Below are 23,889 nucleotides of genomic sequence, written 5' to 3' on the forward strand. Positions count from 1 at the left end.
AGTTCACTAATATCAATATGCTCAAATCTAAAATTTTCACCCCACATTAAAAAACTCATCAAACCTAAAACACCAAGAACAAAACCCTGATTCATTATCTTTCATTTTTCTTTATCTCAGTTAATGGGACTATCAAAAATCTAATCATCTTAGTCTCCTTATTTTCAACTCCTTACTGTCCCTTATACCTCAGTATATAAAGAGAATCATCAAATTTTAGAGGGAGAATTACCAAGGCTTCATCAATTTAACCTCTGCTTCTGTTTCCATAACCATGGCCACTCACCAAATCTAGGACCACATTATGAATCACTGGGAATATCCCTTTTTCCACTTATCCTTCTAATCACTACCCAGTCTACAGGGCTCCTAAAATGCCAGTTCCTCAGAGAGGCCTTCCTCATCTCCTTCAATCTAAATTAGGTCTTGCTATGAAAGAGACTCCATACATCCTGTATTCTTCTTTACTGTTTGTATTACAAATATAGCTTTATATTATTAGTGTGATTCTCTGTTTTAATACCTGTTTCTTTCTCTACTCTGTATGCTTCATGAGGACAGAGGCTGTGGCTGTTTTATTTTTTGTACTATAGATGCTCAATTCCTAGCACACTGCTTGTCTCATGGTAGGTATATGATAAAAATTTCCTGAAAAATATATGGACTTCTTCAAAACTTCCTACTTGGTTGACTTCCAGAGCTTTATGTATTCCTACTAACATTCTTGAGCTCACTTTATTGGACATATGGAAATGGAGGGTCACCCTAACCTGTTATCTACTTCAAGCTGTCCATTCCTAACATCATAAACTAATAGTGGGTAACATATACAGTATTTAGGATATGTTCAGTGCAGGCTAAAAGCAGTTCACACACTACCTAATTTATAATCCCATGAGTCAGACTTTTTTTTTTTTTTTTTTGCGGTACGCGGGCCTCTCACCGTTGTGGCCTCTCCCATTGCGGAGCACAGGCTCCGGACGCGCAGGCTCAGCGGCCATGGCTCACAGGCCCAGCTGCTCCGCAGCATGTGGGATCTTCCCAGACCGGGGCATGAACCCGTGTCCCCTGCATCGGCAGGCAGACTCTCAACCACTGCGCCACCAGGGAAGCCCAGGCAGACTCTTTAATTATGTCCACCTTACAGATTAGTTAACCGAGGCAAGTTCATGTAGCTGCTAAATGGCAGTGGCATAATTTGAACCCAAGCAGCGTGACAGAGTAGTTCCAGGCTTAATTCAGGAAACTCTTTTCCCATAAATGTAATCTGCTAAAATCTTATAAACCTTGCTATATCTTTCAATGAAGGAAATAGCTTCTTAAGACTTTCTAGCAGTCACTTTCTTCAAACACAGGCTACTTACTAAAATGGCACTGGTAAGCCCAAATTCAGTTTCATTAAATGCCTATGGCATTGCAGTAGGTAGAAAATCATATGTCACTCTCTTATCCAAGATGACTTAATGTATTGTCTGGACTCCGTTCCTTCCTTATTTGCCAAGGATATAGCTTCTTTAATCATGCCCTTTCTAGTAGCTTCAGCTATCGTTTCCTAGCATATAAACACATGCAAGCTTAGAGTATCCTAACATATACAAACCAACCTTTCCCTCTACTACATTTCTTCTTGTCACTTTCCTTTTGATCTTTCTCAAGTTCAGGAAAGAGTATTCCATATGCCATGTCCTTAATTTTGAAACCTTTATTCACTCTTCAATTTACCACCTCCTGGATTCTACTTTTCACCACTCCACTGAATCTGCTTAGGCCAAGATAAGCTAAAATATGAAGGTCTGATGTTTACGCTAAGGAGTTTACCTTAAGATCATGGTTAAGATGTGGGAATTTTAAACGAAGGGTAAAACAATCAGATTTGCATTTAACAAAGAATACTTCATAATAGTTGGAGGATACATTAGATAAGAATGAGAAAAGAAGGTGGGAGGCCAGTTTGTAGAATATTTCAGAATTCCAGGAAAGAATGTGTAAAGAACTTCCCTAAGACCTTTGCTATAGGGAAGAGCAGAAGAGGAAGAGGACATGACAGATAAAAATGGTGGACATTGGTGAATGTCCGTGATCCCATTCATGAGAGAGATGAGTCATAGGATGAAATCTAGGCCAAATTTCAGGTTTCTGCTTAGGTAAGAGGGTAGATAGAGTGCTGTTCATTGAGACACAGGACTCAGGAGGAAGATCAGGCTTAGAAGGAATGATAATCAGTTTAGTTTGAAGTACGATGGCCTTTATGCACCTTGCTTAGACTATCCAGGTGGAGGTATCCAGAAGATAGTGGGTGACACAGGTTTGAAGCATAAAAAGAGGTAGGGATGCAATCCAAAAATGGGCAGAAGACCTAAATAGACATTTCTCCAAAGAAGATATACAGATTGCCAACGAACAAATGAAAGTATGCTCAACATCACTAATCATTAGAGAAATGCAAATCAAAACTACAATGAGGTATCCCCTCACACCAGTCAGAATGGCCATCATCAAAAAATCTACAAACAATAAATGCTGGAGAGGATATGGAGAAAAGGGAACCCTCTTGCACTGTTGGTGGGAATGTAAACTGATACCACTATGGAGAACAGTATGGAGGTTCCTTAGAAAACTAAAAATAGAACTATCAATCATACAACCCAGCAATCCCACTACTGGGCATATACCCTGAGAAAATCATAATTCAAAAGGAGTCATGTAACACAATGTTCACTGCAGCTCTATTTACAATAGCGAGGACACTGAAGCAACTTAAGTGTCCATCAACAGATGAATGGATAAAGAAGATGTGGCACATATATACAATGGAATATTACTCAGCCATAAAAAGAAACGAAATTGAGTTATTTGTAGTGAGGTGGATGGACCTAGAGACTGTCATACAGAGTGAAGTAAGTCAGAAAGAGAAAAACAAATACCATATGCTAACACATATATATGGAATCTAAAAAAAAAAAAAGGTTCTAAAGAACCTAGGGTCAGGACAGCTATAAAGACACAGACGTAGAGAATGGACTTGAGGACATGGGGAAGGGGAAGGGTAAGCTGGGCTGAAGTGAGAGAGTAGCATGGACATATATACACTACCAAATGTAAAATAGATAGCTAGTGGGAAGTAGCTGCATAGCACAGGGAGATCAGCTCGGTGCTTTGTGACCCCCTAGAGGGGTGGGATAGGGAGGGTGGGAGGGAGGGAGATGCAAGAGGGAGGAGATATGGGGATATATGTATATGTATAGCTGATTCACTTTGTTATAAAGCAGAAACTAACACATCATTGTAAAGCAATTATAGTCCAATAAAGATGTTTAAAAAAAAAAAAGAGGTAAGGATGGAAGATAGTTGAGTCGATATATAGGAAAAGTTTAAATGAATCATAAAGGGAAATGATATAGTAAGAAGGAAGCAGAGAGAGGAGTCCAGACACCATCATCATGTTCTCTCTCCGCCCTTTTCTCTTATTGTACCCCAACCTGCACCTGCTTCTGTCATGTGAAGCTACATGCTGCTACATGAACTCATCAATCTTCCCCTCAAGGTCCATCTTCTGCTACCTTTTCCATCTGGTTAATATCAAGAAGAAAAGGGAACTATGTTGAACATATTTCAAAGTAAAGAATCAGCACTGTAGTAGAAAAAACATTTTTGTCTTCACAGAAATGTTAAAAGTAGTACTAAGGTCTTGCTTTTGAGTAAGGGGCTTATAGCCAAGAATTTTGGACTTTGTCAGAAGGTTTTATTTGTAAAGTTTTTTGTTAAACTCTTCCTTATTAGACAAAGATTTACTTAAGGTATGAAATTTTTTATAGAAATTGGCCATCCTTATTAGAACTTTGTCTAACCCATTTCTGATTCACTCTTGAAAAGTTTTAGCTAATTCTGAGACACTGAACATTTAAATGTCAAGTAAGTCATGCATTTATGATACATTTTTTGTCATTGAATCATAACTTGAGAGACGGAAGGAGCCACTTTAAAATGCAAATATTGAAATCTTGGAATGGTTGCTTATTTGTGAAAAAAATTAAAGGTATAGCCATATCTGATACTTTAGAGCAGAACAAATTTTAGATTAATTAAATAATCAAATGTAAATTCCAAAAGAACCAGATGGGGTGAATCCATATAATCTTAAGGTAGAAAAAGCTAAACCAAGCAAATAAAGAAAGGGAGAAATCACAAAACTAGCTTTTGCCAGATATGATTTCATAAAAGTAAAACTTCTGTATGTATATCTAAAAACACCGTCATACAAATTATGAGGCAAATGGCAATATATAAAAAGTTTATTTAAAAAAATCTATGAAACAAAGATAAATACTACAACAGAAAACTGGTCAAAAGTAATAAGTAACAAATTCACAAAAGAAGAAATGGTCAAAAATATATTAAAAAATCATGCCAATCTTACTACTATTTAGATATTGGAAATTAAACAAAAAATACTTTTTTGACTATTATATTAGTTAAAATTAAAAATAAATCTATTGTTGATGGGTGTCTAAGAATGAGTCCTCTCTTACATTTTTTGGCAGAATGTAAATTTGCACGTTCTTCCTGGAGAACAATTTGGCACTATGTATCAGAAGCCCTACAATTTCACCTGCAATTTCTCTAGAGAAAACAATTAGAGATCTACACAAAGATTTTTGTACAACAATAGTTATAATAGCATTATTTGTAAAAAATTCTGGAAATAGCCTAAAAATTCAACAATAGGTTAATTTTTAGAAGTAATAAGTTCATATTATCAAATATTATAAAACCATTAGAGTGATATAAATAATTATGAGGTTTTTATATAGAAAATTTGAGTATTCTATGTTTAGTTTAATGTACTACATTTAGGTTTAGAAAAAGAACTAGAATTTTATAAATCTAAATTTTAATAGTGATTAAGTTGAGGTGGTAGGATTAGGGGTAAATTTTAGATTAATCTTTGTGCTTTTAACAGAAACAAAACCAAACAAACAAATGAAACTACAGAAGGTCAGGAGGAGGAAGAAAAGAAGAAAGGAAAAGAGATGTCTTTGTCCAGTGGTCTGCTCTTACAGATCTCTCATTAGATATTTGACCCAAATCAAGTGATTAGTAGCACAGTGGTGACAAAAGCCATGTGTCACAATTCCCTTACTAAACGTTATTCTCCTTGTTCTATACTGACACCTTCATCTTCCATGAGCAATCTCTAGGTATATTTTGTATATCTTCTAGAATGGACCAAACATTTTCGTCCCTATTATGAGCCAATCTTTTCAATCCTAAGCCAACAATTCTCAATTTCACCTCCATCCCCCACTCTACCACTGTTTACTATGTGACTTGATCAAATTATTTAATGTTTTTTAATTCTTCAATTTTCTTATCTGTAAAATGAATATAAAGATAGTACCTATCCCAAGTATTGTGAAGATTAAATGAGATAAAACATGTATAGCACTTGGAACAGTATTGGCATATTAGAGCTATTGGTTGCTACATACTTCCATTGGTGCTTTCAGGAGATGAAATTTCTCTCCTACTCTGGAAAATCATACTGGAATATGAATAAAAGTGAATTTATTAGAGGACAACTGCTCTAATTAAAAATACAATCATACACACACAGAGCTCACTTTTGGTAACAACATCATGGCTCTAGAGATCAAGTGTCATCTAACGCCACCACAAATATCTCTGGGACAGGAACAGATCTCTATCTTCTTTCTTCCTCTAAAACATAAGCTCTGTCCCACTCTATAGAGATATAAAGCCTTATAGAAAGCAAGATGAAATGAGCAGTCATTGTCATAGTAAATGTAATTCCTCATTTTCCAGAAATAGTTGCACCTATAACTGGTGAAAATTCCCCATCTCTCTGCAGAAAAACCTCCCATTATCAGTTACCATTATGCTTTCTGACAGGACACACCATATTTCTAGAAATGATAACAGGTATTATAGAATGGGTATAGACACCCTGGGAAGAAAAACAAGGTAGTGGAAAATCCACTGGACATTGAGAAAAATCTACCATAGCAGCCCCTTAATATGTCAGCAATGTTATGGTCTTAGTTATGGGAAGATGGTGTCAATGGTCTCTTGAGGCTTATGTAATGTAACACCAGGGGTACTTCAATTTGGATCATCTCTGAAGTAACAATTTAGGAGAGGAATGTAAGCCTGTACGATTTCTAATAAGACTCCTCATCTCTCCTTGAGACTTTAAAAAATGTTTACTTACTTTTCTGACTTCCCAGTTCTTTGGTTTATTTAATTCTGCTGAGTTTGATATTTTATTTGGATTTGTGATCAGCTAACTTTAACTCAACTTCAGCAGGTTTTTTGTTTGTTCTGTTTTTGTTTTGCTTCTAGGTTATCAATATATTCCCTGACAGAATAGAAGCCTAAAAAAGGCCTCAATGTTTTTATAATCACCTTGCTCTTCCTTTATTTCAAATATAAATAATATTTTTCTTTTGAATTTTGTATACATAAGGAAAAGATGGAGATCTTACATTTATTTCAAATTAATTAAATAGGAAAAGACAAGCAGGGACAATTCCCACTTAACCCCAAATATATATTAGTTATAGCCAAAGGGTGGGGGAAATGTGAAGAGCGGAAGGATCTGACTTCTTCTTTACCATCAGTGTCCAGTTCATCCTTTTAGTATCAAACAAATAATTTAAAGGAAACAGCTCAAGAGACTCTTTGGGGCTATTATACTGCTGCAAGTCCCAAGTGTTCACTTTATTTGGAATTATGGCATTGAAGTGCTGGTAGAATTTGTGTTCAGCCACTTCCATATTTCCTTTCAGAACTCTGAATAACCTAGTCCTCTCAACATCGTCTAAATTCCACTGTTTTTCGCATAGGACACATTTCTTTTTTCTCATAGATAGAGGAGATTTTTAAGGGTTCCAACTCCTGTTTGACTACTAAAGAGGAATTTCAAAGAGCTCCTTAGAGTAAGCTTTTCAGCTGATGCTTCAACCAGGAAATGGAGATAGTCACTAAATGGAGAAGAGTAAGTTTCAGTGACTGAAAACCACATTCCCTGATGGTAACTTCAGAGAGAATGTGGACTGTAATACTCCTTTTTTCTTTTTTTTTTTAATTATGATTGCTTTAAAATAATTCCATCTTGAAGGAGGTGGGCAGAAGGGAAGTAGGTGTGGCTATAAAAGGGCAAGCTGATGGATCTTGGTGCTGATGGAACTCTTATCTTGACTGTGGTGGTGGACACAGGAACCTACCTATGGGGTGAAATTACACAGAACTAAATACACGTGTGTGCTTACACACGCAAATGAGTAGAAGTACACCTGGGGAAATCTGAATAAGATCAGTAGATTGTATCTGTGTCATTATCCTTATTGTGATGCTGTATTACAGTTTTACAACATGCTACCATTGGGGAAACTGGGTAAAGGGTACATGAGACCTCTCTGTATTATTTCTTACACCTGTATGTGAATCTACATCTTTTTCAAAATAAGAAGTTAAAGAAGAAAAACAAGAAATATAATGCACACATAATTCCATCTTAATGATAATTTTTGATATTATCCAGAAAATAATTTCCTGAAACCCAAATTTGTACAGGCTTTCCCAAGGCTGAACCAGAGAAAGTTTGTCCAAAATGTAAGGTATCATGTTGATATTGATGGTGCATATTGATCATTTAGTTGTACTGTATGACTAAGATACCTTTTAGATTTAATTGTAGATTACAGTAATTTTTAAATGAGTGTAAGAAGACAAAGAATTAACTGTAATATTTTATGGCCTATTTAATACATCCAAAATTTGCATGAAACACATATTTGACAGTGTTCTAAAAAGTATAAAATATACAATAAAAAAGGCTATCCTGTCACTGCAGACAGGATTTTTAAAACTGTCAATATATTTTAAAAACAAAATCAGTGGTACACTTAAACAGGAAATAAACACAAACTAAACAATAAAATAGACATATTTACATATACAGCTTAATCATTACCTTAACAGTGGGAATAGGCTTTTTGGGGATAAAATGGTTTCTCTCAAGTGGCGGAAAAGTTGTATTTTGTTCTTTCAGTCTAATCTTTTCCTCTGCTATGATTTTCTTGCGCTGCTCAAGATAAGGTCCAAAACTTGGCAGTTTCTAATAGGAAAACACACAAATAAGAAAGTATGTTAGCTCACAGAAGAGAAAAATGTGAGGATATAAACACAAATATTATAAACAAACAAATGTGTGTTTTGAGACTGTTTCACGTATACTATAACAAGATCTTCATTCATTCTTGAACCCTAGTCTTCTACGTATCAGAGTCCATTAATTATTAAAAAGAACACAATAGCACAATACCTTTACCAAATATGTATGTATTAAATATACAAATATTAATTGAAATACATTTCTAAACAGAATAAAATTCACAATGGTAAACCAAAGCATTCACTTAAAACAATAGCTATTAGTTAAACCATTTGTTTAGTTCATATAGACAGAAGGTGAAACCTATTGATGCTTTTTTTCCTCTTCATCAGGTTTTTAGCACAATATAGACACAGCCTAGTCTCTGACAAATGCTTTTGTCAATAGCAAAGGTACTTTGCCAAAGTTCAAATCTGTATCTCTGTTTTATTGTGTTCAAATTCTTACTACATCTCTTTAAAGATTGTAACTAATGTTGATTGCAGTTTACTGGAATAGCTGAAAAACAAAATGGTAAAAATATTGATTTCTCTGCACAGAAAATAAAGTTTATTTTGCATGAAAAGAGGCAAAAGTAGAAATGAAAAGCAGAGGAAATATCACAGTGCTTAAACAAACTCCCTCAGTATTCAAAATCACATTATGGAGCTTTAAATCTCAAGGTTATTCAATCGTACTTTACAAAGTTCATTTAGAAAGATACCTGGGTGTTGTGGAAAAATGCTAAGTGGTTTCACGTTAACACAAATATGCCCTCATACTATTCATTATCCTACAATTATTTCCTCTTCACTTTGTCCTTCTCTCCTAGAACTTTTAATCTTCACTTTTACTGGCATATACTGCTGGTGATACACACCACTGAATTCGAAATGTTCTGTGTCTGCCTGGAACCTGGAATTGCTAGGTCTCTTTTCAAAGACTGCAAAAATACCACCACCACCCCCAGCTCTCCTGCAGAATAAAGCAGATTTACCTAGCCAATGAAGGCTTGGAAAACTACAGCATTCCAAGGTCATCCTGATCTCTGCCCTAGCAAGTAATTAGGTGAAAAAATCACACTTGTTTTAAAACACTGGCCTCTACCTACCAGGTTGCATAACACTCTAGGAAAATGAGTTCTCTGGTCCTTTAGAGATGTCATTACAGTAGGTAAACTAAACTTAAACTGTGTTCCAATTTGGCCAAACTGCAACTGAAAATTTATATTTGCAGAAAATATTCATGTGGAACTATCTAAGATCGTTACTTCCATTACCAATTTACTGTAATTATGTCAAAAAGTTGAGCAAATAGAAACAATGTTATGAATGCCAAATTAATACACACAATTAAACCAGAACTATATACTTCATCTCGGCACCTTAATGCTTTTCTAAATTACAATATTTAATGATTACAGCAATATGAAATGATATGACAGAGGGAGAAAATATATGAATATGTTGTATCTATTTTATCATAAAATAAGTGATGCTGTCTTGTTAAAAAGCATGAAATAGAGTATAAAACAAATCCTCAATATTATCACATATGTAAGCCCCTTTAATGTAGAAAAGATCGTGCTTGCTTTTCCTATTATGAAATGATTCTTTTCCTAGGGCAGATGAGGTGTTACAGATTACACTTGGTGCCAAAGAAATGTCCCGAGGGTTCTTTCTTTGGTGAATGTACGTCCACTTGATATAAATGTTGTCAGAATATCAATCGCCCCACACTTCTCTTACACATCAAGGACACCTCTACCCTACCTAATCTTATATCCTTGAAGATTATTATCAAGACTTGTTAGTGTGAAACACATGACCTCTGAGTCTAGCAGATCTCTCATGATGAAGGCAAGCTCTATGAAAATCTGAACCATTATCCTGATTCCTTGATGGGGCCTTACCTTCCTCAACACTATCTCATTCCACCTAAATGTTCTGTAAAATTATTCAAAAGAAATTACTCTCAGAACTTCTAATCTATCTTCTTTTAAACATAGACCAGAGGAGATATTTTTTTCCATTTAGATTATTCTTTATCCAAAGAGAAACAAATCAGTTAAATTTAAACTGTGATGATTTCAAATTGTTCCAATAATGGTAATAATAATAATAATTAATAATAGGAAATCCCTTGATTCAGAATAGAATACAGGCTGAATAGACACCAACCACCTGATATTTTCTGTAACTTTTTTGCCGTGGTTGACCACATTTACCATATTTAACTAATGCAGCCTTTCCATAACTAAAGGTGCTATGATTCTAATGGGCTAATCTTTTATAACTAGTCCTAAGGAGAGGTTTTCAATTTAACATAGAGATTCCTATAGGATTTTCTTTGTGTGTGGGTTGAAGAATCAGTGGAAAAAAAAGAAAATGTTGCCAAAGTTTTCTTGAAATTGAAAGCACACCCACACAGAATATCAGTGACTGCCCCCTCGACGGTCTGCCATTTATCTCCAAATCAAAGAGGGTCTATTTGCATGTAGTTTCTCACTGCCATATGGAGATCCCAGAGGCCGAGTGTTGTAGTACCAGGTTCCAAAACTTCAAGGCTGCCATAGTCATTTTGCTTTCTGCATTAGTATGAGAAATTTCACTGCTTTTAAAAAATTATTATTACATCGCACGTTAGAATGCCTCCAGGATAGCTGAGAACTGAACATTTGAAAAGTTAAGTTTTCTGCAAATAAAAAGATCAATTCTCCCTTGTGCCAGAGGATCACATATTACATTTAGGCATATGTTTGTGTTCAGATCTTGCCAAGGGAACAAACCAAAGCAAAATAAAAATAAAAAAGAGTGAAGGTGAAGGCAGAGCGGGCCACTGTATATGTGTGCAATCAGCGATGATTAATAAAGCATTTAGTTCAAATCTCTGTCTGAACATATAGTTAATTGATTTCCTATTGCAGGAGGAGAAGCAGCAGGGCCTGACAGGGCCAGCAGCAGGAGCTTTTCCTCTTCATTCATTATTTTCTTGCAGAAAAAGTTGTAGCCTATGGTAACTCAAAGAGAGCAGTTTTGAGCGTCATGCTATATTTCTTAAACAAAGGAAAAAGTTCTTTAGGACTCTCAAAAGCTGCTTTGTAACTGATGAGCTGAACAAAGCTCAGAAATGGTGTGATTTTTGTTTCAATGCTTTCTCCAGGGACTCATCATTGATGAATTTGTCCTCACCAGAAAAGCTAAATCCTACTCATTTAAAGATAACAGTATCTCACACTAAAACTGTCTCTGTCCAGATATTAAAAGCATTACACTGCCGATAGAAAAGTGACAACATAATGAATCAACAAGGATACCTTAAGCCAGCAAAGCTTTAGGGTAAAGAGGTCTATTTGGATTATAATTTATTCATGGATCAATCTAAAGGTAATTGAGCATATTATGAAGTAGAAGAGGGTTCTTGTTTCTAATAGAAGCAGGCACTAGTATCTTCCCATTTAAATTGCATAATTTTTATGAGAATGGCAGCAAGTTGGCTAATAGCACTGGTCTATAGTGCTGTAAGAGATCAACTCTTATTTTCCTAATCATACTCTCTCATCTGATTTGAAAGAATGAGGGCAAGAAAAGTAATTTCTTTGATATTCAAATGGTAATAAGTTAAAAGATAAAATGATTTCAGGTTTATACTGAGTGTGAGATATATATATGTATATATATAGTGCATATACTGTAAATATATAGATATACACACACACACACACTGAGTGCAATATATATGTGTGTGTATTTTAAATTGTATATATATTTTGCACTCAGTATAAACCTGAAATCCAAATATATATGTCTCATTTCTGTGTGTATACACTGACAGATTGAAGAATAAATTAGAGGTAAAGGATATAGTATGCTTCACGACTAAGAATTTATTTTATATTTTTTACAAAAACATGTTCACATATGACTTAGTTACACTATCTATCTTTTGTCATTTATTCAACATATACAATATCAAATGCCTACTCTGGGCCAGAAACTGTCCTTTGCTACATTAAAGGTTGAATAATTTCCATACGTAATGTGTGTAATTATCATTGTGACTAATTTTATAAGTATCCCTTGTCATTCATTAAGGGGTAGTGTCAGGCTGAATTATATGTCAAGTATATCTGGTTATTGCAGTTATCTCTAAAGGTATTGTATACAAAGCTCCCTGGAAAACTATTTAATCTCAATCAAATGACCAACAAAGAGAAAAGTGAAGAAAACAAACTTTCAAAGAGTTGATCTTTAACAAAACTCAGGAAGGCAACGGAGTACTCTTGGATACCTAAAATAAAAAATGCAGGAGCACGATGGCTGGGAAACTGGGTTCTCTGAGTGTGTTCCTAGCACACCCTAATTTCAATCACTGTGCACTTGGCGTGATGCAAGGAAGTATGGGAGACAGAGATGAGAGGTCTCTGTTCTGTTCTGTCTGAATTCAGTTACTTTTCTTCTTCCCTTCCTTCAATTATGACAGTAATCAATTACTTACATTTGATCCTGATTTTTATTCCAAAATCTGCTTTCACATGGCTTACATTCAGAAACTCAGATTTTCCCCATGAATAACTGGCTTGTAATACTTAATCACTGATATAACAGTAAGCCATTTTTCATGATATTATCAGATTTGGACAGTGGAAAACAATAAGAAGACAAAGAGAGAAGGACCATCTGTACATTATATTACCATAGTACTATGTGGTGCCCAGTGGTGCAAATTGGGACACTGGAGTTGGACATGCAAAATATATGAAATTAATGAAATATAACTCTTAGTTTAACCTGATAAATTTAAGTGGACAACTTCTGATCAAAAATGCAATGTCTATAGCAGTCAAAAGCAAAGATAACTCATGCTTCATAGTGAAAGCAGAAAGCCAGCATTTGCATAGTGGTTAGGATACTGATTTAGAAGTCAAATTTGCATTAAAATCACAGTTTTACACTCATTAGCTGTGTGACTATGAGCCAATTACTTAACCATTCTGCTACTAATTTTCCTTATCAATGAAATGAGAATGATAGTATCTAACTCACGATACATTTAATGCTTGGTATAAGCATTAAATGGAATAATATTTGTAAAGTGCATGCCTGCCAATTTATTCCCACAAGCCTTAACTGTTTATGTTGCATTGTGTACCAGGCTCTGTATTTCTACGTTTGCTCATGCTAGAACGAGCCCGCCTTGTCTTTTTTACCTGGTACATGCCCATTTGGCATTTTCCTCTCAGCTCCGTATTCACAGCATTGAAGTAATGTCCTTTACTGACTCCCCTCTGTCCCCAGTGTTAGGGGAGCCTTGCAGTGCTGCAGAGAACTCTGGGCACTTTTTAGCCTTGCACTTATGCCACTGCCTTATCACTATTAGCCTCTGCCTCCATCTTCTCCACTTGAGGTCCTAGTTAGTTTTTGATCCAGCACGTAACAGGTACTCAATATGTTTCTTTTTCCCCTTGTTTTTGGCTTGTTGCTTAGCTTTTTTCTCAATAGGTTTTTCAAAACTTGAAAAATTATTGAATGAATGCATGCATGAATATCTTGAATGTATTTTAAAAATCCCACTGGTTGTCTGAAATGTCAGACAATCCCAAACAATTACTTTCAGAAAGAAATTAAGTTACAGAAATAAGTTCTTTAAAATAAAAAATTATGTCATACTTACACAACAGCTGTGATTCATAAATTAAAAAAAAAACACTTGTAGAGTGCAAGACACTTACAATTTATATATAAAAGACAATCTGTCTCCTTAAAGAGCCTGTAGTTAATAACAATTGCAATACTCCAAGACAGAGGCTGTGGCAGAGGTGACCCAGGATGTCAGATGAACAATGACAATGTGCACCTAACCCCGGCTGAGAGGACAGAACTTTTTTAGAAATGACATCCGAGTTGAGTTCTGAAGGATAGGGTGAAAGTCGGTTGGCAAGTAGTGAAGTTGGAGGTGTGAGGGTCAGGAAAGGGGAGGAAAATCCTCCAAGTGGAAGAAACACCAGAGAGAGAAGGGCGATACTTTGGAAGAGATGCTGGGGGAGCCAGCAGACTGCTGACCCTCTGCTTTGTGTTTAATAAGATACAAAGGGTGAGCAGCTTCTTCCGTGAAGGGGAAGCAGAGCACATTTTGTTGTGAAGTGATGAAGTCGGGGTGTATGTTAGGGAGAATGTCAACCAAGAGAAGAAAATCTAACATGAGTGTCAAAGGATGAAGGAGATAAGACTTGCTTTTTGCCAAGGACTGTGCAGGTGCTGGAGCTGCGAAGACAGCTAGGAGGTCGTTCTTTCCAAAAGCAGTTTATGGCCTGTAGGCAGACTGACTCATATTCAATGGAACTGAGGTGAGAACATTATTGTTTTATATTGAAATATCATTTAAATGATGTATAGCAGATTCCTCTAAAGAAATAAACTTCATTGCTTAAAGCGATAACTTTTAAAGCAGTATCTTTAGCTTGGAGTTCAGGAGATTAAGCCCTGATGGCATGATAGAAGAGAAACAAAACCAAAGAGTTGGTCAAAGCACTATGCATGAGAAATGCAGAAGAATTTTGAAGCAGAGATGCAAGAGGGAAGAGATATGGGGACATATGTATATGTTTAGCTGATTCACTTTGTTATAAAGCAGAAACTAACACACCATTGTAAAGCAATTATACTCCAATAAAGATGTTAAAAAAAAAAAAAGAAAGCAGAGAGGTGAGGGAAGAGGAACGTGCATGAAGAGAAGGAAAAGCGAGAGATGTAGAGGGAGAAGAGCCTATTGATGTGATGACTGGAGTACTTCTATAAAAAGGAAGCGCTAATATCCAATTTTAAGCAATCCAAATCCTCCTCTATGACTCCTAAAACTTTAAAAACGTCTCCTACCCACTTACATATCCTGGAGAGAAATTTGGAAGAAAGTCAGGGAAATAGGGTTGAGTTTCATGGTTGGATTGGCATATAGCTCAAAGAATAGAAACCAACGAGAGACAAGATTTGAGGGAGATTCAGAAATCAGTGGAAATAGGAATTTACTGCCAGAAGTGACATAGAGAACATAATCTCTAGGAATTTTGTAGCAATATCCAGAAGGATGGGACTGGTTGATCTCAGCTGACATTTGGGTTATGTAGGGAATTATAAGGAAGAGATGCACAAACAGTTTGATGTAACCCTGATCTAATGAGCAATTAATTCCAACTAAGAGACTTCTTAGTGAAGGAGGAATTTAAATTGTGATGAAAGATTGTAAAAGGGAGAAATTGTGTGTGGTGTTGGAAAGGGGGAAAAAAAGAGAAAGGAATGGATGAGTAAAGGGTTGAAACATTAAGAAACTACAGAATGAACTTATTCTTACATGACTAAAACAGAGTAAGTGCCTGAGGAATAGTAGCAGGTAAAGCTGGGAAATCTATGAAGGGCTCTGAATTCTGCGCAAAGCAGTTTGGATTTTTATTCTTCAGGGTGTAGGGAAACACCAGATACTTGAAAATATGTAATCAGGTCTTTGTGGTGGCAGAAAGAAGGATGAATTGTGGGTGGGTGCTTTGGCAAAAAGAGGAGAATGATCCAGAATGTTGGAGATGGGATTCCGGTTGTAGCAGAAAAGGGAAATAGATGACATAACATTTTTTTAAAGATTATACAGTACTCTGGGAAATAGAGAGCCAATACTGACTATACATCCCAACTCCAACAGTACACTTGATTTTCACTCCCTCACAACCCACCAGCTGCTGCACCCCTGCTCTGACAGTGACTCCTGCCTGAAACCACCTAGCTTTCATTCTTTCTGACACAGAACCCTCTCTGACAAACTTCTGTCTCTACCTCTTTGCTACTCATCTTTCTGCAAATGACCCCTCCTCTCTCACCATCCCCTGCTCAATCAGAGTCTCAAACATTTTCAAAATCACATGGGAACTGTGTTCATGGGTGGCTGCATAGGCTGTGAACTACAGAAGAGTTACACCTTAGTGAAAATGAACATAAAACAATGGTGGTAGGGAACCTGGGAAGGATGAAATAGGATTCGTTTTTCTTTCCTTGCATTCTGGAGGACTGCTGCTCGTGTTTTGTAGTGATGATGAATTGGGGGAGAAGTGAAGGAAATCAACTTCCTCAACAGTAGCTCTAGTGAGAGGTGATTGTAAGTTCTATACAGGAAGGAACTGCACCATCATTATTATCTTATCAAAATCAGCATATTTATTGAGCATCACTATACACCAAGACCTTTGCAAAGCGCATGAGTACCTAATCTCTTCTTCATTGCAACCCCATGAGGTGGGTATTGTTCTTGTCCCCTTTTACAGATGAGAAAACTGAGGTTCAGAAAGGCTAAATAGCTTGCTCCAGTTTTCACTTATTAATAAATGGCAGAGCCAGGATTCAAATCCCAGTCTGCCAGATGCTAGACTCTCTGCTACGCGGTCACTCATATTTCGATGTAGTACTACAAAGCTTATTAAATGAGTATTTAATGTATTCTTGATTGCTATAAAGAAGCATACTACACACATATTCCATTCCTTGAAATCTATGCTTCTTGTTTTTCTGTGAAGCGAAAAACACCTCACACAGTAGACATCATTAAAGAAAATGCTGAACACATACCATGCAAAATATCTGTATTAGTTTAGTCCTGTTTATTACTGGCCTCAAGTTTAATGAGCTCAAGTTAATACAGGTGAAAGGCCAGAGTGTTACATGTAGCAGTTAATGAAATACCACAGAGATGCTGAGAAAATGATTAGCAGCCAAATGTGAATTTAATATACTTCATTCTCAAGATGCAGTGCCCCGTGGGAGGCATCTTTCTGGGGGAAATAATGTGGTACATTGGAAGTAGCACTTGCTTCTGAGTTGGGAGATGGGGCTCTGATCTTAGCCTTGCTACCAGCTCTTCTTGTGACCTATGACAGTGCAGTGACTCCCTCTTAGTCTCAGTTTTCTTATCTGTAAAATGAGGAGGTTGGACCAGATAATTTACAAGGTTCCTTCCAGTGTGACGTTTTGTTTTGTTTTCAAATTCAGTTAGAAATCCTCAGGGTTTATGCCCAGGTAGCATCCACATAGTCTGTGGATGAAACGTTGGATTGAGTCATAAATTATATTGATATATACCTCTTTCCCTCCTATTTAACTATAGAACATTCTGAATCTGTTGAAGCTGTAAAATATGGATATTATAAATAATGTTTATCAAAATCCTAAGGTTGGAGTTAAACTGTTTTAGGCTTCATCAGTACAACCACAAATAACATTGCTATTTTATCTCATTATTAAATAATGAAATCTGTACAGATAATTAACAGAAATAAAAACAATTTTAAAAAGAAAGCTATTATAATCTGTATAAATTGGGAAAGTCCTATGATCACAACTAACACTACACTGTAATTATCTTTACAAAGTCTGATGTCTAGTTACAAACTCACCTGAGACATACTCTATACAAAATCAACTACACACATATTAGAAGTAGATATAAGTGATAACAGGCATGAAATTGCCAAGTGAGTAAGATTAAAACACAAATACACTTCAACTGCATTTGTGTATATTCAAAGTTTTAGGTTGTTAAAGGAAAATAGAGCCTTCTACTAAAGCAGTGCGATATACAGAATGGTCACTCGTCTTGGGATGCAGAGACTAAGACGCTTAGTTTCTAAGGCAAATCACCTGCCCCCTGTGAGCCTCAGTTGTCATCTGTGTAAAACAGAAATAACAATGACCACTCTTCCTCCTTACTCTTCATAATTTTTTGAAATAGGAAGGCACTAATAGATTACTAAAATACAGCTTTTACCATTTTAAAAACTATAAAGCAGCATAGAACCCATGTTATTTTAATATGAATATAAATATGATTTATGCTCAATATGATAAATATAAAGATGAAGTATGTTGAATTATAAAAATGTCACAAAATACTAGCTACACATGAAGAAAGACCTCCTGAGCTATAGTTCTTCCAATGTTTTAGGACGACTTGAATGAAATAATTGGCTTTTGAAATCCACCTTCAAAATATTACAGCTTTCATGGCTAAATATTGCATAGAATGTCAAGGGCAAACACCAGTAAGGGAAAATGGAATAAAAATTACTTCATTCAATGGTATGGAAGCAAAGGAAAACAGAAAAATGGAGTGATGAAGAAAATGGGACTGCTGCTATAAATAAGAAAAAAGCATTCAGGATTCAGGCTATATTTGGAGCCAGAGTAGAAGATTAATCAATCTTTTCCATATTTATTCAATATGATACCTAATATTTCCCTACACGAAAACACCTGGATGACTGCTTTAAGCCTTCTTACCTCAAAGTGTGGCACAAGACAAAAACTGTTACATTTTGATCCAATCAAAACTATGTGGAGTTACATTTCAGGACATACTGGAAAAAAAGATCATTTTGAAAGTCAATTTTTAGGGTTTCTATGCTAAGCAGGAGATTTATATTGGAGAGAAAATAAAAGTAAGTGCAGGTTTTTAGTTGAAAGGAAAAGACTTTTCTAACATAATTAATTACCATGCTAGTAGGAAGTATTTAACATGGGAAAAGAATCTTTTATATGCATGGCAAAGTGCTCCATAAACAATAGCTTCTGAATACAGAATAGAAAACACTAGCTAACATCCATCTGTAACATCAGACTCATGTCCAAACCTAGGTCACTACTGAAGGCAATCCTTGCCCCACAGATTCGGATTTTCCTCTGTCTCTCTTCCCCATCACTTTCTAAACTATAATACCATTATTTGTGTATTTTCTATTTTTCTGAAGAGATCATAAACATTTTGAGAACAGGATAGTTTTTTAACATGTTCTATCATTCCTCTTAATTCTTTACATATAGTTGGCCTTAATTAAATATTTGATGAATGAATGAAGGATTAAAATCAACAGAAAGCTGTGCTGACAAGAAATTTCAGCTAACCATATGTGGTCACAGCTTAATGATGACAATAAGTGATCTAGTCTAAACACTTTTCATATAAAATATTCAGAAAGATTCTCTCTAGCACAATGCTGGGCAAGAGTGGGATTGATCTAATGCCTAATGACCAGGCAAATAAAATTTGGCCTGGGCCATAATAGTGCATAAACCAATATCTGATAATAACAGGAAATTGTAAAAACAAATAGCATTTGTAGTGATAAGGTATTGTAAGGTATAATTCCAGCAATCAATTTATATTCAATGGCTTAGAGCTCAATACAAATAATTTCTTTGTATTTTCCAGGTTCTTTGTTTAAAGTTTTCTATCAAGAAAATAGTAATGACCAACTATTTCATTTTCCTATTCATAATAAAAAAGCAAACAACAAAACATTTTATAGACCATAGTTACAAAAACCATTATTTTATCAAAAATTTACTTTGAACAATTGTGAATCTAGGCAATCATCACATTAAGTCAAATACTCAGCTTCAGGGAAAGAATAATCTACTTGATTCTGTGGCCTTTACAAATGCCATATGGTTATGCAGTACATGCTACTGTTCTTTTGACCCCCTACCCCAGCCGTTGGCTGCCATAGTCTTTTATAAAGATGAGTCTAATGCTTTGCATTGGCTAATACCACAAAATGAGGACAGCAGTCAAAGAAACCAGCCATTAGTACATAATTTTCTGAGCTTCATCAGACATCAGCCAATTGTTGAATATCACATGTCCTAAGAAGCATTAGCACCAAACTCTAAAACTCTTATGTAGCTCTAAATTTCTAAAACCATAAAACAATAGCGGTTATGGTTTTAGAAATTGTTTTTGTGTATTATCTCAATTTCCACAATAACGTAATTATTATAATATTGATGAAACTTGAGGCCCACAGATGTGGCAAACACTTAATGCCCAAGTCCACATAACAGTAGGCAGCAGAGCAAACTCAAACCTAGGTCTCCCAACTCCAAGCTTAGCTCCTTCTCCTCTATATTGACTGGCCATGTCCTTCCCAAGCTTTTTAGCTGCTATTTCACCAAAAATTACTGTATGGTTTTTGACATTTGACCAAGGGAAAGATCTAATAAAATGTGTTCTTGTGGAAGGCTCATTCTATGTGCTAAGCATTGAAGATATAACAGAGGGCAAAATAGATATGATCCCTATCCTCAGGGAGTTTGTAGTAGTTTGTCATGTAATAGGATTAAACATAAATAAATAATCCTATGAATATATACAACATTTATCACAATTTTCAATGATATAAGGTTATCTGATTATTTGTTTAAAGTCTAATCCTATCAGACAGCAACCTCTAACCCTTTGCTTTACTTACCAGGCAAAATCTTAGCCCATATTTAACCCAATTATCCAGCTATTCTATATTTACACTTGAAAACTGAATATGGCTGGAGAATATGACTGCTCCCCATCCCCCAAATGGGCAGTAAGTACCCAATAAGCCTTGGTACATTACCACTGTCATTCTTGAGCTTCCTCACTACAAAATGACATTCTCATACCTTCTTCTTTCTCCTAAAAGCTAAACTGCCACTCCTTCTCATTGTTAGTTGATGATCTTGGTTAAAGATCATTACATTATTGGTTAACATTTTTGAAATAATTGTTCTATTCTAAATTTTATAAATCCACCTCATCTGTACTATCATCCTTCAACTTTTCTTCTTGCTATGATGGGAAGTGTCCTGGTTCTTTCAAAGGCTCCACTGAGGGCTCTATCTCACATCTGCCTGGTCATCCAAAGGAATGTGCCTCTGTAATTTTTATCTCTGCCCACCCCATGATTCACTCTCACTTTTATAAAGTATTCCATTAACACACAAATGTGCTTTAATCTCTCATCCTGAAAACAGATACATAAAACAAATAAAATAACTCCTTTGAATCTACAGCCACTTCTAGGTATTGTTTATCTACTGCCTTTTAAATTTCTTTTAAGAATGGTTAATCGTGTCTGTCCTCACCCTCACCTCCCATTTACTCCTCAGTATACTCTTTTCAGGAATTTGGCCTCCATTCCAAACCATGGAAATGCTTTGGTAATGAGGTCAACAAACACCTTTATTTCTCAAATTACATGGCCACATTATTGTGCTCATTTTACTTTATCTCTCAGAAATATTCAACCTAGGTAAGCCCTCCCTCCTTCTTAAAATACTACCCTTCTTTTCCTCCTACATCACTTCTGTATTTCTTTTGCTGGTTAAATCTTTCTTTGTAAAACTTAGAATATCCAAGGCTCAGTCCTAGCCACTCTTTTTGCCCCCTCTGTTGACGTACTCTTTCCAAGTGATTTAATCTTGTCTTATGGCCTTAAATATCATTTAAACTGTGGCTTTCAAATTTATAGCTCCAGCTCTATTCTTTAAACTGAGCTCTAGACTCTTATGTCCAGCACCTTAATTAACATATTTAATTAAATGTTGAGAAGCAATCTCAAAAATTAACATGTCTTAAGTAGATTCCTTGTTATTTCACTCCAAATAGGTTTCTTTTCTAATCTTTCCCATCTCAGATAATGGAGTGACTGCTCACCCATTTGCTCAAGTAAAAACCCTAGGGTTATTCTGCCTTCTTTCCTTCCCTTACCATCCTGCGTAGATGAATCCTTCAGCAAAACATCCAGGCTCCACCCCCAACACACATCCCCAAACTCCCCACTTCTCACCATCTTCATTGATACCGCACTAGTCTAAGGCTTCACTGTCTCTCACAGTGAACATGGCAATAGCCTCCTAACTGATCTGCCTGCTTTCTCTTTTGACTTGCTATAATGTATTCTCCACATAGTAACCAGAGCAGTTATCTCTAACACAAAGGAGAACAGGTCACTCCTCTGCTTAAAATTCTCCAATGATTTCCCAGTGCACTTAAAATAAAATCTAAAAGCTTCACAATGACTGCAGATTTATCTGGTCCCCGACTACTTCTTCAGTTTTCTTTTTTACTGTTCTCCTCTTAATTCACTATACTGCAGGCACACTGGTCTCGCTTTTCTCAAGTCTTATGAATTCCTATAGCCTTAGGGATTTTACAGTTAAAGTAGGCCCTCCAAATCACACTCTGCATATCTCCCTTTTAATAATAATCCTATAATTAATTAATTAATAAGTTCATTTCTCCATCCTCTCTAAAAGGTATGAACTACCAGATAGGTCGTTCATCAGTTTTGTTCACTGATGTTTCCCCAGAACCTTGAACCCTGACTGACTCATTGTATATTCTTAGTGAATGAAGGTACTGGGTGGCAGTATATTTAGGATAAACAGTGCAGTCCTTGAACTTAACTTGGCTTCCAATCCTGATTCCATTATTTACTAGGTTTTGTTTGTTTTTTTTTTTTTTTTGCGGTACGCGGGCCTCTCACTGTTGTGGCCTCTCCCGTTGCGGAGCACAGGCTCCGGACGCACAGGCTCAGCGGCCATGGCTCACGGGCGCAGCCGCTCCGCGGCATGTGGGATCATCCCGGATCGGGGCACGAACCCGCGTCCCCTGAATCGGCAGGAGGACTCTCAACCACTGCGTCACCAGGGAAGCCCTATTTACTAGGTTTTTGACCTAGTCAAATTTTGCTTAACCTTCATATTATCTCAGTTGCCTCATTCATAAAATGGGAATAACATTTCATAGGGTTGTAGTAAGGATTATATAATTTATACACTGTATATAAAATGAAGCTAGAGCTTTGTAAATAGCAGACACTTAATAAATATTAGTCCTTGTCTTCAACATCATCATTATTATAGAAATTCCAGCAGTGTATTAAGTTTTTTTCAATTCTTATCTTACATGTGCTTTAGCATATTTTGCTATGGGCTTACCATTACCCTAGAATTAACGTTCCCCTCCCCCCAGTAAACTATTTTTCCATCTTTTACAAGGAAAGTCAATGGATTAAGCATGTTTTACATGATGGAAAATTGTTTATTTTACATCCAGACTGCATACCCTCTATAAAGTAAGAATTGCTCACATAGTTTTATAATTTTATGCTCCGCATGTTTAAGTAAGTAAAATTAAGGAAATGAAGATTTGATAGTCGAGAAGTAAATGTAAACACTAGTGCTTAAAGAATGAAGGCAAGCCCATTCTGTAGCCTAAAGTGAATGCTGTCACCTGTAGGGGTTGGGGAAAGATCCTAAGATCTGAGCCCATTACCGTGCTACTTCACGAACATCTGGCAGTCTGTCACTTCACAGGCAACAACATCTTCTCTAAACAGAAGAGACTTGAATTCATCAGGGAATCCCATAGTACAGTATATGCTTAATTTAAGTACCTGCTTTCTGTGATTTCCATAGATTATCATATTCATGACACTGTGGAGTGAAAGCATTCTTCTCACTCTCTAACCAGAACATGAAAAAGAAATTAAAACATTGGCAGGCACTTTGTCTCCAGTTTGTTGGACAAGTAAGAAAAGGACTGTCTACCCATTTATGTAAATGAAATTCTGTCAACTCAGCGCATTTTAACAAAGATGACAGCAGTCTGTCTATTAATAAATACCTGACAAGATAACAATTACATTTGAAGTTGACTGTTTTTTCTTTCAATAAATGTAGGTCAGTGGGTATTTTTAAGATTTTGTTTAAAATAAATTTTCAAACCCCAATAACTTTTCCCCTCATCTCCATTAAACCAGAAAGAGATTTTAACATGTACATTCTTGCTTTCTTAGCAGTGGTTTCAGAACATAATGGTCAAAGCCTTTTTAATATATATAACTATGAAATTAAATATGTATGTGC

General features: G+C 35.9%; 1 protein-coding gene across 2 annotated transcripts in view; it reads right to left on the bottom strand.

Annotated features, from left to right (window-relative positions):
- The window catches only part of DPYD (dihydropyrimidine dehydrogenase), an 817,544-nt gene that overhangs the window by 14,644 nt on the left and 779,011 nt on the right, over positions 1-23,889 (bottom strand). For both annotated transcript variants that reach the window (XM_082616443.1, XM_082616442.1), the window contains one exon: positions 7,994-8,137. In XM_082616443.1, the coding sequence (XP_082472569.1) occupies positions 7,994-8,137 (144 nt within the window). The remainder of the gene's footprint in view (positions 1-7,993; positions 8,138-23,889) is intronic.

This window comes from Mesoplodon mirus (genome assembly GCF_964341445.2).
Source record: "Mesoplodon mirus genome assembly, chromosome: 3".
NCBI classification, from domain to species: domain Eukaryota; kingdom Metazoa; phylum Chordata; class Mammalia; order Artiodactyla; family Ziphiidae; genus Mesoplodon; species Mesoplodon mirus.